We start from the raw sequence: 18,600 nt of genomic DNA on the forward strand, positions 1-18,600 counted from the left end.
CACACTCAGTGCACCCCCGGGCACCTCGTGCCGTCAATACCATATTTTTTATATCGTATGTTTGTACAGTGTATAAGAAACGCAAAGTAAGTACTCACCGAGTTTCTGATTCTCACGGATACCGGCTTTGTGGAGCTTCCAAACGAGTTTTCCGCGTGACAGTAATAGTCGCCATCGTCTTGCTCGGTCAATTTACTAATGGTGAGTTCCATAACAAATTTAGTGTAATCTTCTTTGGAGCGAATCACGTTGATGTCATGCTTGCTGCTTTGGATGACAGGCGTCCGACCTTGCGCGTCTCTCCAAAACATCATTTTTGGTTCAGGATGAGCGTCTACCATACATTCAAGTGTAACTGTGTCGCCGAGACTAGCCATAGTGATCTTAGACGCCACCAATTTGGGAACATCTAAACAATTTTTTTTAAAAAAGTGAATATTTTTCCACGTTTAACATATTAGGTATTCTATAAAAGTTCGTCTTAACAAATAATGGAACAATATTATTTTAACAATCAATATCTAAAAAGTATACATAGTAATATAATACATTCCAATATATAATAGTTCAACTTAACATGATTTAGACTACATCTTTTAAGGTCACTCATTTGCATAGACATAACGTAAACAATATAAATTATTAACCCAACCTTACAATTTCTTTAAAAATATATTTTGGGAAGGTCTCTAAAAGTCGATAATCGGTTTTTTGTATACAGTAAAATTGCTATAAACTTGTTTTCATATCAACTTTCAAGTTTCCATTTTAAATGCTATTCAAAAGCTTTGATTTGAAAATCATAATTATAATAAATATAAGAGAAATATTACTAGCATGGACTTAACGTTTATACGTTTATACATTTATTATTATTATATTATACATTATTACATTATTACATGTATACATTCATATGCAGCTATTTTGTTACAAATTCCAAGTATGAGAAACAAAATGTGAACTAATAAGCCGTTTAATAGTAATTTGAAGTTAGCCAATTTATTACAGCAATATTATGTAGAAATTTCTCTCGGTAGTTTTTGGATTATTACTTTAAATGTTATAGCAATAAACGTTGGATGTTTGAGAGTTTTAGACTAATATATTTAGTATTGAAAGTATTATATTTTTCTACTTACTAATCCAATGAGTTGTCATTATTTAAAACCCTTTTTAGATGATTATAAGTTTAATTATTTTTCAGTTTAATATCTTTACGGTATTTTTAGAATTCAATAGAAGCTTAGTAACTGTCCACACGGTGGTGATATTTTTACATTTCTTATTGATTTAACGTCTCCAATATTCTACTTTACGAATTTCACTTATTATATTTACCGTAAGACATCATTAAACAAAAAGAATATTAACCAAAATAATGAAGTAAAAAGCAAATCTTCGTGTGACGACGAAATCTTTGTGATGATAAATTTCATGAAAACTAATGTTGGGCTATCCGGAAACCCGAATAAAAGCGGCAGGAAGATGAAAATGATGTTTAAATGAAATATTGTCTGGTTAAACGGCCACCACCAGGTTAAATAACAACATTTTATGATATAATATATAGTAATATACTACTATAGCAGGGCCCTAATGACCTGAAACTCCGACTAACGCCGTTGTTTTTACTCATTATACCTATCGAACGGTCCCCGGAAGTCAGAACCCATAGTTGGTCATATAATAATAACCGGTAATAAGAAATATATCTTTTCAATTTTTTTCTTTAGCTACCGTTTACGATTAGATGTGGTATCGGTTAAGTCAGAGTCAATACTAATCAGTACTCGAAGATGCCAAAAATATTAAAACATCTAAGTAACTAACTGAGTAACTTAACCTTATACTGTAGTCTGCATAAATCTTATATTGCAGTCTGCAGTCATCCCAACCTGACATCCCCGTTCTTAAATAACAAACACAACGATCAGCAAAAATAACTAAAAATTAAATAATCAGCTTGATATACATAAAAAACTAGATTGGTAAATTCAAAAAAGTAAACAAAACATATTTTAAGGAGTATGTTATTTTTATTTTCAAATATCGTGTTCATGATTTTAAGAAACATATTTAAAAAAATCTATTATAAACAATTGACTATTACAAAACAGCTATGTATCTACTCTCAATAGCAAAAATATGCAATACCTGTTTGTCATCGATAAAACGCATTCCCGGTCTTGATTTTTTTCTTTTCAATAACTACTGCTTTATTTTTTCCCAATAAAACCCCCGAATAGAAAAATCACCTAAAGGACGTGTAACCGTGACTCGTTTCTGTACGTGGGAACAGAGGAAAGCTCGTTTTAAAACTGAGATAATAAGTCGATTTGAAATATTAGATGTCGACCGAGTTTTTGTGACTATAACAGGAATTCTTTAAAAAAATGTGTATGTTATTCACCGTATGGGAATTTATTTTGTGCCGAGATGTAAGTTATATTATATCTCGCTGTATTGAATTACGATGAAAATCAAATAATAAGAATTGCGTGTCCTGAGGATTTTTTTCTGAAAAGCAAAACATAGCTTTTGTATGGTGGAAACATGAATTTTAAAGATTTCTATACTAATAATAATTATTAAATTAACATCCATGGCATACTTAATGTGTGTTTTTTGTAAACGATAGTTCAACTACATTATTGTTTGTAATTTGATGTTCTATTAATATGTCCATTAAGTATAGTTCATTTTTTATAATAAAACATATAAAAATACAAGTAAATACTGATAATTGAATTTAAATCCATTAGGTATACCCTAAAATCCAAGCCATGGTAAGACTAGTATTATACTAGTATTATTAGTATGATAAATTGTTATGCAGTTTTTTTGATAACCAACATTATGTACTAGTAGATAATCAATAGTAAGTAAATAATATTTTATACAGCTACCGAAAATAATGTAAAATATAATTCATATTTTTCCAAGGATTTTTAGTAAAATTTCCAAAATAAACCAAAATTTCTAAAACAATTATATGAAATGTTCTCATAATATTCCGTGTCTATTAAAAACTATATTATTTATCGTTTATAATAGTAATAGTCAAACACATTTTATACTTTTGCCCTACTAATAATTCAGTTTACTAAATCTAACCTAACTTAATTTAACGATTAATTAGCACAACTCATAATTGAGTCCATGTTTCGATTATTGATCTATGGACACTCAATGATATTTACTGAGTCAACTAGAATTGGCAATGCTCTTCAAATACTAATAAAATACCATTATGTTTTCTTATTTTTCAAAATTTATTTGAATACATTAAAAGGTGTTCCAAGGAGAGATTGACACAAATAGAAAATCTATTTGAAAACTTTTATATGGCCATTATTCAACCTAACTTTAGATTTAATCATGTTTTGTCCCTTTTGAGTTTTAGGTAGTCGCGGTCGTTGTACTGTAGAACATCCATCTTCCGTGTGTTGCATTTCTGACATAGCAATACTTTTACAAAAAATAAATTCCCTCACTGTTTTTGAAAATATTGTGTAACTCAAATTTCAGGTAAAAACAACGTCGATAAATCTACAACTAAGTTAAAGAACATGTCCTACGCAAAAATTTAACTTTTTAATTGTAACGTTTAAAACAAAAAATATCGTCAAAACTTAACCAATAAACGGAAAACGAAAAATTAATAATCATAATATCCCAAAATTATTAGTAAACATAATGCGTGTTAAATCGATAAAAAATGAAAAAAAAAATACCAAAAAATGTCAACGAAAAGGAACCAATATTTCCTAAAATATGTTTTACTTTCACAATATTGGTTAATAGCTTGTTTAAAAAAAACTTTTTTAAGCCTTTATCATAAGGTATAATTATTTGTTTATTTTTTCGGTCTGGGCTGACGATGTGTTTAGATTATAAATATTTTTTTGACAAAAAAATCCTCTCGATATTTTCAAAACTTAAATGAGCATTAATCATGTAATGGCAGCCATTTTTAATTGATGCACATATTCCCTTCTGCACTTACCATTTTAGTTGCATCAAAAACACAGAGATAGTAAAGTAACTAAAAAAATATTAATCATTAAAGTTCAATATATTCTTTTATGGTAAAGTGTCTAGGAACTAGACACTTCCTATAAAATAAGCAGATTTTACCTATATAAAACATTTTCAATATTAAAAATTCGTAGCAAATAATTTTCTTTTTAATGTAACGAATCTTTAGAGCAGTTGAGCGGTTTTTATCAAAATGTTTTATATGTTCTAAAAGTTTGAGTTATTACTTGAGTTTACAGACAAAAAAAAGGTTTATAATAAATATATTATAATATTTAGTGCATGCAATATATCATCGGAAAATTAATAAAAAAAATTATTATTTGAATTCTCCGCAGTGACTGTACAAAGAATACATTGTTTGAAAATTGCATTCCCTAGTTGATTTTTTAAAAAGCTTTCTTTTGTTAAACTGTCAACATCCGACAAAGGAATAAAAATCCACGGCACAGTTATTTGATTTTTCATATGCATAACAGGGTATGTTTTTTTTAAAGAAAACGTATCCAATGCAGCGTTTTATCGTTTACAACTGATGTTGTTCCCAAGGTTCTTAAAATCGCTATTTTTGTCATATAAAAAATATTGACAAACCGAGCACGCGGAAGATAATTTATGTCACCGCGTTAGTCTTACCGTGTTTAATATTACTTACACTAGTAAGTATACAAAACTTTATGGTGTCAATTTATAAAGAGTGGGTACGTGTTGTACACAAGCTATAAACTTAATAAACTATAATAGCAGACGCGAGTCAACTCAAAACACAGATACATAAATCATTAGCATACGCGTTTAATCCTTGTTAATAATTTAATTTTAGTACTATTATTATATAATGTTATTATTGAACGTAGATAATTTTTCAACAACATTAAATGTGGTACAATTCTTCGACGTTGAACATTGCGAAAAAAAAATAAAATACAAATTAAGTTATTTTTTGTGTACATCCAGTAGGTATATAATGTTCCTAAATGGAAGGTAAGAATACGTGACAAAATTATTTTTAATTGCTTAAATAGCATTAGCGCTTTGCCGCCACTTTGTCCTGTTTTATTTCGGTGTTTAACAGTAAAACTGTATCTTTGCATAATTGATAAAACATTAAGACATTTTGTGGAAACGCAATAAATGAACCATATCATTAAAAATCGATCATTTGGTGAAATTAAGCTATCTACGTTTAATGCCACTATTTTAATACAATATGCTTCATACATAAATAATCTACTTGCATTTATATTTTCGTCATTTATACTAAGATGTATTCTTCAAATATATACCGATATCGATCCATTACATTTTTATTTTTTAAATTCCTTACTTTCTGTTTAATAATTAGTAATACTTTGAATAACGTTTTTAAAATTTACAATTTCATTTAATTATATTCTATTATAACTTAAACGCAGAACTGTTACAGAAATGTTACTTTAGAAAGTAACATTATATATTATCTGATAAAATTACTTTAGTAGTACTAAATTGAAAAAATATAATAGAGGAAAAAAACTGCTATTACTACCGATGAGGTATTCTTCAGACCGATGACAAAGGAATAAAAGGGATCTTTTTTTTGTTGAGAACTTGCAATTGCTTTACTATCTACTCGTATACTAATTATATACAACGAACCATGAAGCTGTAACTGTTTTATATAGTGAACTACTTATTTTTGGTATGAATTGATACATAAACCATAATTAGGTATACGAAACAAACATGTTTAGCTACACGGTAAATAATACAAAGATTATTTTTATACTCACAACTTATGCTGATTTTCCTGGACGATTGCATTGGTGTGCCGTAACCGTTATCAGCGTAACACGATATTTCGTCCATATCCCTAGTGACATTATGAATGACTGTCACCATATGTCTAGATGTCTCCTGTCTTACCAATCTCCCGGATATATAAAGAGAAATAGTTGGCGATGGCGTGCCCATAGCAATACACAAAACTGTCATGCTGCTACCCTCAATCACAAGGTTTATCGGATGGACAGTAGGTGGCTATAATCAAATAATGTACGTTACACATAAATCGAATACAATGGAAAACGTATACTCGAATAAATAATAGATAAAATATATTTTATAAAAATACGCGTTGAAGGATATTTTACGGACATATTATACTATTATTCATTTTATTTCGATTAAATTAACATTGTTGTTAATTTTGAACTTAATTGTCTCTATGTTTTATTTGAACTAATAAAATCATTGAATGAATTACTGAATTCTTGAAGAACTAAAGAATCATTGATTGAATTAAAAACATTCAACATACAATCTCGCAAATAAGTTTATATGTAAAATATTTTCCCTTATAAAATAAGGGACGATTAAAAATTTGAAATTGAGTTCTGACAAACAATAAACGAATATTTTGGAGAAAATTGATACATATCGCAAAAGTTGATTTAATACAAATATTAGGTACATTTTGATAAGTATCAAAACATATTTTTACAAAACAAAAAATTAGCGTATCAATGAAGTGCTTCAATATTGTAACGGTTGCTTATGTAAATAATTTACCTATAATACCATTACCAACATTTAAAAAAAACTTTTTTAACCATCAGCCAATTATTAATATAACCCGTTAGCGTTCCAATATTATAATAATAGGAAGTAAAACAGAGCTAAATTGAAATTATATAATATTAAGAACGCTTGTAAATTCTATAATTTACAACGTTTTTACTGTGTACACCACTCTCGTAATAAAATTTAAATCAAGCTTTCTGGGATATGAATAGTGTATTATGGTATAAATTATAAAAGCGCGCACCAGTTAACTACATTATAGAAAGAGGTCAGTGGTTTTAAGTCAAATAAAAAAACAGGTTAAAAAACTGCAATATTCAGAAAAATGATGTCATATTCACTAAATGTAAAATAATAATTTTCGAAAAAGTCACGCTTGTTGATATTATAACTATTATAAGTATGAATAATTACAGGTTATATTTTACTTTAGTATGAATCAGAAAAAAAAAATTAAAAATAATTATTCCTCATTTGCTGTAGCTACCCCACCCATACAGCACAATTAATATAAATTATATTTTTAAAATACGCTAAATATATTGTACAAATATATGTATATATATATAGAACAAAATAATTTGTAAACGATTTTCACGTTAACTTACATTTTGCTGTCAGGGTACTGATTGATCATATATATAAAAAAAAAAAAAAGTCGCCCCTACCTCGGATGATATTTTGGGTTAACCGATAGATGGGGGTTGTTGTTTAAAAGCCATTGTAATGAGCTCAATGTTTTTTTCTGTTTTACTGTACTTACTTCGACGAACGCTGGGTAAGCCGGATCGGTCCATGCAATCAGTGTTTCGGACGGTAGACTCTGTCCGTTTTTCGATACGGCCACGATGTAAACAATGTACTGCGAGTTTGGCGACAAATTATCAAGAGTGAACGCGGGCACGGGTACGTCTACCTGATGGAACGAAGTCTCCGCCACGGTTTTCCAGTAAAGCCTGCAAAAGGCCATCGTAAACGGAGCATTAGTACTTGTATGTGTGCACATGCATCACAATCTTATATTATTACATCACTATCTTCGAGGGAGCGAAACACATGTAGAACTGTACGCGGGCTCCGCCGCTGTAGTATATTACAGTGTATACGACGTCTATATAATAATATGATATAGGTGTGCGTTTGTGTAGGGACATTTATATAAAACGCCCTCGTAAAAATCACTACACTCGGCGAACATACAGACTCGGGTAGAATGTACGATCGTAAAACATACAGAGTACACACGCACACCGGAAAGTGATAAAATATAATTGGAAAAGCTCCTTATACCAACAGCGGGTATACATGTAAGAAGCAGGATGCGGCGAACGGACGTAAACGATTTGTTCGAAATTATACTCCACGTTATGATACGTGGGTGATCGCTGGCTGTATTAACAACGGTTTAGCTCAAAACTTTAGCCATTGTAAGCGACAGATTTTTAATTTTCTCTAATAATTTCGGTAGTGAACTGAACAAAAATGTCCATGGCAAATACATTTATTATCCCCTCAAGCTATGGTATCAATATAAAACCATATATTTATCAATAATGAGCACCGTCTAGTGTGGTTGAATCAAAAATATAAATAAGTAATTGGTCTTAGAAGTGATACAATTCAGGTGAGTCGGGGGGGAAAGCAACAAATTACATATAATCACATCTAATTATTAATTACAATACTAAAATAATCTAACCATTTTTACGAAGAAGAGACCATAGTATGGACCCAAACCAGAATTAAACACACTAACGTAACACTCATGGTGAATGAAGAAAGAAAATTCTCAAAGTATTAACACTACAAAGATAACCTTGACTTATCTTTGAAAGTTGCTTGTTTTTATAAGCTTATTAAGTAACTAACTAAAATGAAAATAACTAATATGTAATATTTAATAGAATTTAAGCCCTATTACCATGATAGTTGTGTAGCTTGGCGAAGAACATTATATTTCCAGTAAATCGCAAACACTATCCAATTATATTCAACAAAAATATTTATTTAAACTAAACTTACTTATAGTTGATTTCTTCGGATACGTGACTGAACTCTGGCGGTTGCCAATTAATGGTAACAAAATTGGCACTATGTCCGGAGACGACTAAAGAATGTGGAGGAGACGTTACCCCTACTATACCTCTTTTGTCAACATCTATGTAAATTATCAAAAACAGTCGATTATTAGGTATAACCTGTGATGTTACAGTAAAAGGGGAAGTAAGATAAATCATTAAAAAATATTAGTAAAAATAAGTAAATAACAAAGCAATTATTAGTCGACGTTACTTCGATACTTAACTCACGCAAACTTTAACATCGGTAAAGAATTAAGTTAAGCGCTAATTTTTTGCTTATTTAATTTATTACATTTTTTCGTATAAATATATAAAAAAGATACTTAGGTATTTGTAGAATTTAAAAGAAATATATTTGTAGAAAGACATCTAGAGACATCAAAGAAATTCAAAGGACTTGGGTGTGCTCAGTGCCTCTACATTTGAAACTAGCACCCCAAAAATTATTTACGTTCTATACGTATTATGAAGATGGAGTAAAATCTCTATCTTTATTAAATACCGACAATATTGGAAAATTAATATTGTCTGTGTTTAAGCAACACTTTTTTTAGCAAAAAAATAGCGCTTTGAATATCTTTTATGTTATATACCTACAACATTTCATCTAGTGATTATTAACTTTTTAAAAGGACTCATGATGATGTATCATAATGATTTGACAAAATTGCATACATTTAATATTTAATTTTGTTAAGGCATTAAAGTACACCCTATATAAATAATAATGGAAATTTGAGCACTCTTATTCATTTTAAGTAGATATACACGCTACTGAATTACAGTAGGTAGGTTTTATATATCACGAGTGCGAAGAAGAAAGATTAGTGAAAGCCTTCCTAAGCCAATATATTATGAAGATAATTACTCTAGTTACCTGTGTCAGTAATATTGAGCAAAAGTATAGATGATGGTAACGATGTGCCGTGAGCATTTTTGGATACGACAAAAATTTTGTACAATTTTCCAGTTTCCAATTTTTTTAATTGAATTGAAGTCTCGTTTACTTCGACTTGCTGTGGATAGACAATTATTATGTAAAATTAAAAACATACCATTTTAAACATTGATAAACTTTTTGCATAGCAAATTATTCTCGGAAAATTAACAGTGTATAATCGTACGATATTTACGTATTTAATGTAAAATAGAATCTTCAGGCTTTGAAGAATTTATTCTTTGCAATTTATCGTGTAAAAATGTGTTAATAGTTGCTCTTATTACAGTTATTCTTGGAACCATTACATTATAATATTTAAGTATAAAAAATATAATTTGCTATATTTCAACTCAAGTTTGAAAATGCGAAAGCACGTACCTGATCTAATTTGATTGTATTCTCGTGCACAGTAGCATTGTTGACTTTTTGGTAGTGCACTACGTAAGTGGTAATATTACTGTTATCGTTTGGAGAGTTCCACACTAACGAGACGCTGGTATTGGTTAACTTTACAGCGTGCATGTCACCCACGGGACCTGGTAACTTGCCAGTACCTATGAGAAAATTTCAATAATCATTTTATTTGCTAACTTTCATATTTCTATACACTTTAAGAGTATAATAACAAGACTTCAAACTATTTCCGACCCACCCAAAATATATTACATTTTTTGTTCTTATTGAAATTAATTTTTATAGTTTCATTTTTATGCATCCACTTTTTTGAATGTGCAAGTTTCTGTTTTTTTTTTGTACGCATTATTAGTGACTGAAGTTATAAAAATTTTTTTTAAAAATTGGTCGAAAAAAGTAGCATTAGTTTAAAAGTTATTTTTAATTTTACATTAAATGTAATTTATTTTAGTTAAAAATATATCCCGTGATGCCAAAATACACAATGACCTCAAGGCACACTTCACATTATGAATTCATATTTACATTAGAGTGCTTATAGTACAATGTTTTTGATAAAGTAGTTAAAAAAGTATTTGTCTATATCATTAGAATAAATCAAACAGCTATAATAAGCGCAAGTGGACAAAAACCATAATTTATGAAAAAAATATTACTTAGGTTTGCTTAAAAAAAATCATATAATCTGGAGTAAAATCAAAGTTATTAAAAACTAGATACGTAGGTACCTTTTTCTAAAAGGAACCCCTTTTTTCAATACTATAACTAGTATATTATATTATATACAGAATTAATACAGAAAGTAACGCTATTTTTAAATTTAAATGCAGTCTCGGGTACACACATGAACAGTATAGTGGAAATACCCATAGACAAATAACCTTATTTATAATAATTTATATTCTGAACCTAACAAACCTATCAAGTCAAAATAAACGAATTCGAGTCGAAGAATTTGAAAATTTAGTCCCTGAGGATCCCTTTTTAATATTATTCTCTTCTAAACTGCTATAGTATGTCTGATATTATTGGGCTATACCCAATCAAATCATATTGTATCCCGAAAAAAAGTCATGCTGCTTATTAGATTTAAGTCATATCTAAATAAACTTTCCTATTATTTATATTCACTCTCCAGAAATACATATTTTGTTTTCTAATCAAATACCCTGAATAAAAGTGGTTTTTTTCGACTATTCATTCAGATGAGATCGCCCTAATCTAATCATCCATATGACTTATATGGACAGAACATATCTAATATAATACATTTTATTATATTACCATATTATTATGTATGGTAGTTCATCGTATGTAATGTATTATTGCTGTAATTTTATGTTATTTTTTTAAATTCTAAAACAGATAATAATAAATGTCCACAAAAACTGAGAAGATTATTGTTGATCTTTTTACGACATTAATACATGGACGTATCTATGTACTATGTTTTATCGTCGTAATATTTTTTAATGGTTTTAATATCTGTGAATATTATGTCAACTCAATGTTGGAGAGGTCATTTAAAATATATTTTTGTCATACATAGAAATATACTATAAATATATACGTTTTAGAAATTTAATTAAAACCTCAATCAACCTTTTAAAATACTTTTAACACATTTTTATTGAACCTCTTACCATATATTTCAAACCTACTATTGATCTTTATAGGTATAATTCCACTTATTAATTTAAAATACGTTGGCCGGCATTAGGGTTGACATTTGATAATATTCTATTGTGTATACATTTGAGTTGTCACTGAATCAACACAATGTATGAAGAATTTTTCAAAAGTTGTAAGTACTAAAGGATAAACATTTAGGTTTATAATTTAATTTGTTTTTATATATTTGCGAAGACAATATGGAATATTTTTTAAGTCGACATCCCTAACAAAAATAGCCGCATCTAAATTTTTTTTAAATGTTGAAAAGTAAAAGAATCGAGGTATGACCTTTTTTTGTTGGTGGTGTCGAAGTAAGGAATTGTTAAAAAATAAACAACCATAATAATTATGACTTGGACATAATACGCTAAACATTCCTCATTTGACACTTCAAACGTTCGACAAATTCATTATTCATATCAACTTAATAAAACATGCGCAATTATTTTTACCGAACAAAGTTGCTTTAAAATGTGCAACTTATAATTATGCGTCCAACTATATTTTCTAATAAATTGTGTAATAATTATAGTTTTTAATTGCTAAAGTTTACCTTCTTCAAAGCATTGTACGACGTTGCCTATGAACGAGGCGCAATTAACCGCTGTGCTTATTAAAGAGTCTGGCACGACACCGGTGCACAGTGGTGTACATATTCCTGGGACTCCTCGGCGCGTGCAGCAAGCTCCATGATTGCGACCGCCCGCCCCACACTTAATGAGTTTATGGAGTTCTGCACCACAAAATGGCGCTAAGTTTCTGATATCAGTCATATTGGCGTCAAACGAGCACAGCGGCATGCACATTTGTCGAAGTTTGATATTCACGCAACATTCAGTCAGATTATACGACGAGGTGGTCAGCTCACGGTCTTTGACGATCTGTATAAAACAATTAAATGTAGAAAAATATTAATAAAAATAAATTCTTAAGGTATCCGAAAACATTGGATATGAAGTTTCTAAGTATTAACTCAATGGTGTTAATGATAATCAACTGAATCAATGCTATTTTTTTTTTTTTTTTTTGGAATTTTTGCATTACCTTTTAATGTTTTCTTAAACGATGCGAAACATTTCTATACTATACTTGCTAATTATACGAGATTACACGCAATGTCAGTTATGAACGAGAATTGAATAATGAGTTTAATAATGTGTAAATGATTGACAAACTTGCTTAAAATAAAAATTCGAGAAAATTAATAAATTTCAATTATCAAAAAACCATTTCAAACGATTTATATTCTTTTTATGGTATTTACTAGGTATGTATTAAGTTTTAAAATTCAAGGTTCTCGATATTGACTTATTAGTTTAACAAAATTTTACGGCCGGTTCGCTACTGGAATACATTACTACGTTTACTTTTGTGTAAACTTTTAAAAACTTTTCTGCCACTATATAAAAAACTTTATTCCTTCAATTTATCTAAACGCGGAAAACCCGTTAACGGCTCCTGGCAACATTTCAAATATTATGTAATATACATGAATTTGGTCATCGTGGATTTAAAATACTGCTCGATCAGTATTTGGTGCATTTGTAAAAATTAATTATATCGATCAGCGCGAAAGCTTACACGGTACTTCTTAACAAGTTTCATTACCGTGGCAGGTGTAATGTCCTTTTGACAGTTTTTCATACAATACATCATTATTTCTGTTACAATAAAATAAAATAAATATACATAATATATACCTGGCTTTTGGTGGAGAAAACAATACGCTGTGAAGGCTCCCCGGAGCCATGTCCGTTGACAGCTTCCACAAATACTTCATATAAAGTATTAGGTTTTAAATGTTCCAAAATAAATGGAGAATGTACGTTTGTGACAGAATCGTATTCGTCGTCAACTAGTCTGTAAAATACGTTATAATGTGTGACAGTTTCTGCCAAGTCCTTTGGCGGTTCCCAATGGAATATTGCAAAATCAACATCCACGTTAGAAACTCTAAGACGTCTAGGAGCTGACGGAACTATTCCGTATCCTTGTAAAAGACAACTTGTGTAGTCATCCATAAAACGTAAACACCTGAAAACCGTTGCATTTTATTGTTTCTATAATGTATAAATTCGTTAGAATAACTAGAAAAAGCAGCGTTTTATTACTTGAAATAGCTGAAATCTATTTGGGTCAGATTACCAGCACACAATGTTTGACACAGAGGCGGCAAACCTCTTGCACGGCAACAGGGAGTATGATCTATTCCGTTTGTGAGACAACTGAATGTTTGTGATGCCCATGGGGCACAAATCATTAAATCGGTTACTTCGGCTCCGTCGGATTTTGATGGGTCACATAACTTATCTAAACATCTATACGACAAAATATGAACACATTAGATATCACAATTAGGTAGCTAACCAAAAACATTATAGCCGAGTTGGAAAAATATTTTTTTTTAAAAGTCGACTGTAACAACCCACAGACCTACCAAGTTGTTTTGTTAATAGGTATAGAAATATTGTAGGTACTCACGAGGAATGTGTAATGCCCTTTTTAACGCAACATGATCTTATGTCGGGCAATGGAGGTAACTTTGAAGGGTCGGCATTTGCTTTACGTGTAGTCTTTTGATCGGTATTCAGTGTAAGAGATCGTATAGCTAATGAAGGTAGACTAGATCCATGCTTATTAGTAGCCACAATAGTTACTTCATACATTGTGAATGGTGTCAAGTTGTCGATTTTGACTTCATACTCGGTTCCCGGTACCTTGGAAAATGATATATTATGTACTATATTATTCGTATACTTCTTATCAACATTTTATTATATAACTGGGTTCAAAGATTTTAAACAATGCTCTTATTTATATACCTCGAGAAGTATTTAACATTAATGTGTTAACAAAAAAAATAAGGTACTTGATAAATTATACGTTTTTAAACGTCATCGTCAAAACTTTTATCGATTTATCTTGGTTAACACTTTTAAAAATACCACAGTCGTGCAATTCTTTAGAAATGTCATGTCGAAAATCCATACCGTAATAAAATAAAATACCATTTCATAAGTACACGACGTGACGTCCGTTATCATGTTTTAAAAGTTTAACGTTAGTGCTTCTAGGTATTACTCATTAGTTTTTTTCTAATTTTCTTGTTTTAACATTGCCGTTTTTTAAGTAAATACCTAAGATATTTTAATCGCGGTAGGTACTTTCACACATTTTATTTACTAAACTATCTTCACTAAGCATACTCGAAATAGCTTGAAAAAATTGATGCATGGTAATACAATATATTGTGATCTAATGTTATTGTATCTTTTTTGCACGCCATTCATTGAGAAATGAGATAAAGAGGGTCAAACAGAATAACTATTGAGAGCAAACACTACAAGCTTACCGCCACCCTAGTGTACTTGCATGGGTTGGAAAACTACTTAAAACTCATAGAAATAAAATGTATTAAACCATCTAAGGATTTTGAATAAAAAAGTAGGCAACCTATTGATGTATTTTAGCGTCTTATCTTTTATAAACACATCTTGTCCCGTGGGAATTTGACACTATAGAAATCATAAACATCAAATTGCAGAAGATAATTTTATAGTTACTAAATATTAAAATATTTTTTTAGCATTCCACTAATGATGCACCGAGCACATGATTTAGAGTATATAGTATAAAAGGACTGTATACTACGGAACGTGCCCAAATCGATAAAAATGTAAGCAATTATTCTAAAAAATAATTTTCAACAGATTTAGTCAACGGGCGGTAATGGCTATTTACTTTTAGCCCTATTAACAAAGTACAATAGGCAATGCGCCTATTGTAGTATAATATATTATAATAGATAATAGATACTAAAAAATAATGTGTGTGATTAAATGTGTGTTTATTTATTTAACATGACGGTGGTAACATTTTATCACAACCTAGTTAGCTCGTTTGTGGAAACTTATTTTTTTAAAGACTCGAGTATTTATTGAAACAAACGATTTTAATAAAATATAATTCGCAGTCCCTGGAATAATAAAAAGTGTAGGTACAAACTAAAATCGTATACAGGTATTGTTTATATATGTACCTTTACTTGAATACTATGAGGTGTAACAACCGATTGACTATTGCCGTCGTTATCTGGGAACGAGCTTATGCTGTCAAACGACTTCAACATGGTCACGTTTACGACAAATTCTTTAACAGACGCCGAATTGGACTTAGGCTTGTCCCACGATATTTTAAATAGGGAGCTGCTGTTGACTATAACTTGCACATCTTCGGGCTGGCTAGGTAGGATCTCTAAAAATCACAACGAACCAATTACACTTAACTCGATAGAATATTTATTAATTTTCTTCTATGAATATAGTAAGCGTCACTGAACACGTAAACATATTATTTATATACGTATAATACAGAGATAATGTTTTCTAAATATCAAGGACTGTTTGCGAAACGTTCTACGACAAATATTCTACGAGAAAAGTTAGTTTTTTTTAACTAACGACTAGCACACAATAAAGAGTTTTTATATCAATCATAAATGTTTACCTATCCCCTCAACGATGCATGCCAATGTCTGTTCGGTGTAGGGTGAACACGAGACCATCGTTTTTATATTGTCTGTGATTGGAGTGTACTCTCCTTGACAAACATCTTGGCATATGTCGGGAATACCTTCTTGAATACAGCAAGGAACGTGATTTCTACCGTCTACAACAAAAAATAAAAAATAAACAATTCTTAACAATTAATAAAGTTTATTTTTACCTATGCTTTAATAGTGTGAAAGAGTCATATGGAATAGGAGGCGATGCGGCCGATGGTAGGAAGAGAGATAAAAATGATAATCGTTCGAGGAGAGAAAGTATTGTATAAAAAAAAAAATACATGCTAACCAACCTGCCATGCATTTCACGATGGACTTAAAATCCGGCTCGCAGTTTTCCGGGTCTTGCCCGGTGCTTCCGTCCAATATGCTTTGTATATTACAAAATCCTAAGCAGCTCGCGCTCACGTTTCTTGCTATACAACAGTCCGTGTAGTTGTGGTTTTTGACGTCGATCGCCTCGGTTTCGTCATCTTTGCCGTAGTACACAGAAGTAATGTTTTCTAGAGGCGGTTCAAGATTAGAAGAGAGCACTGTAAACATTTCAATTTTCAACAATTATTATTGGTATGGCGTGTGTTTGCAATGAAAATACAAATGAAAAAACTTACCCGATAATGTGTGGAACGATCTGACGACTGGGTCGCTATTTACCTCGCAAGCGTACACACCGGAGTCGTTAAACTTGACATTCTTAATTGACAACACCCAGACGTCACCACCTGCAAAAAAACAGTATTATGAAAAAATGAATCAATTTTTTACCGACCAAGATCCTGGAAATATAAAAAGTTGTCAAAAGTAAAAATAATGATAACCACTTGTAAAGGGAAACTGTTTTAATTACACGGTTAGATACTACGGTTGCAACTTCATTTTATAAATCCAGTCGTTTTATTAAATAATAAAGTAACCCTATCCGCAATAATGTATATGATTAATGAATGTGTATGATTTAAACTGACTAAGTAATCCACGTGAAGATAAAATAATATTTGATTTATTTTTATGAATATTTATTCAAAAATATAAAACTAACTTTAATACAACGCTAATTTTCGTATAAATATTAAGCGTCAACAAAGTTGTAAATACCTTCGTAAAATATTTAATTTAAAGATTAAACAAATTAGTAAAGTATATACATTTTTGTTGGCCAATAATAAGGAAAATTATTACTTTAAGGCATGTTGCATCATAATATAATTGTTACGTAAATTTGGTCATTCCTTTTTATTTATAATTTACAATAAATAATTAACTATCAGTTATATTTTTATTTATTTAGAAAATAATATACGTCCTTGTAAAATGATTAAATAAAAGTAATAAATTCAGAAAAACCTGAAATTAACAAATTGATAATTTAATAACAACTAATTGTTCAAATAAAAATCAATTAAAGAAATTAAATATTAAGGTAAGTTGTTAAATTTTTAAAAAGGAAAATAGAAGCTTCATATACATAAAATACTCATTATTTATTTTAAAGATGATGTGTCTTAATATATTATATTAGTAGTTTTAACTGGACACATAGTTACTTATAATAATAATTATAATTTTAAATATTTGGTGTACATTTTGCTTATAAATTACACAATTTTTAGTTTAAAAAAGACATGGCGTAGCCGATTGAGATAAAGCGGTCGGTCCCATGTTCATTTCTCTATCGTGGGCGATTTAATTCTCTAACGTAGACCACCGACTATAGAAAAAATAGCCACCCTCTCTTCTTGGTTCCCAAACTTAAGATTTTTGATAGCCAGCTGTAATCCCAACCGGGCAATTGAACCACCTCGTCGGCCTGAACACGACTGATAGGGGAATTATAGACGTTAAAAGTGAAGAAGAAGAATCACATTGTTTATCATTTAACCATTTTCATTTAGCGGTCTGAAACTCTTGTCTTATCATGTTTAAATTATAATTAAAAGTCAAATGTTGAACGGTCTCTCAGATCTACACTGTAATCAGAAAAGTACATTTTCAGAATAATAAATAAAATATATAGTTTAAAGTATAAAAGTAAGTAAATAGTTCAAGATGGTTACAAATTTGGGTATGTAGTACTTCAACTGAGAGCTATAAATTGTCATTCTATATGCGAAGAAATTCGTGCTATTTAATACATTTGTTTTAATAAGTTTGTTTAGTTTTGTATTTATTTACGTTAGGAGCCCTTTACATTTTTATCTTGACAAATTACCAATTCTGTTCAAATATAGAATATTAGAAAGCTGTTTTCATTTGCCATTAGACGAGAAAATAAGTTTATCTCTAAGATAGGTAATTAATTATTTTGGTTAGGCCACATTATTGGA

The 18,600-nt window shown here is 30.0% G+C and overlaps 1 protein-coding gene across 1 annotated transcript in view; it reads right to left on the bottom strand.

The window, feature by feature from the left end:
• Nucleotides 1-18,600, bottom strand: part of LOC126835592 (Ig-like and fibronectin type-III domain-containing protein 1) — a 68,716-nt gene that overhangs the window by 4,077 nt on the left and 46,039 nt on the right. The window contains exons 5-18 of the mRNA XM_050568269.1: nucleotides 16,888-16,998; nucleotides 16,570-16,809; nucleotides 16,219-16,380; nucleotides 15,752-15,966; nucleotides 14,194-14,429; nucleotides 13,824-14,030; nucleotides 13,413-13,746; nucleotides 12,266-12,593; nucleotides 10,003-10,178; nucleotides 9,562-9,700; nucleotides 8,626-8,761; nucleotides 7,367-7,559; nucleotides 5,814-6,060; nucleotides 99-409 (exon numbers count right to left, since the gene is read on the bottom strand). Coding sequence (XP_050424226.1) covers nucleotides 99-409; nucleotides 5,814-6,060; nucleotides 7,367-7,559; nucleotides 8,626-8,761; nucleotides 9,562-9,700; nucleotides 10,003-10,178; nucleotides 12,266-12,593; nucleotides 13,413-13,746; nucleotides 13,824-14,030; nucleotides 14,194-14,429; nucleotides 15,752-15,966; nucleotides 16,219-16,380; nucleotides 16,570-16,809; nucleotides 16,888-16,998 — 3,035 coding nt within the window. The remainder of the gene's footprint in view (nucleotides 1-98; nucleotides 410-5,813; nucleotides 6,061-7,366; nucleotides 7,560-8,625; nucleotides 8,762-9,561; nucleotides 9,701-10,002; nucleotides 10,179-12,265; nucleotides 12,594-13,412; nucleotides 13,747-13,823; nucleotides 14,031-14,193; nucleotides 14,430-15,751; nucleotides 15,967-16,218; nucleotides 16,381-16,569; nucleotides 16,810-16,887; nucleotides 16,999-18,600) is intronic.

Source organism: Adelges cooleyi, unplaced genomic scaffold, assembly GCF_023614345.1.
Source record: "Adelges cooleyi isolate 19-005CV unplaced genomic scaffold, UGA_ACOO_1.1 ACOO_flye_CR_arks_rails_tigmint_CR_PRNA_23, whole genome shotgun sequence".
Lineage (NCBI taxonomy): Eukaryota > Metazoa > Arthropoda > Insecta > Hemiptera > Adelgidae > Adelges > Adelges cooleyi.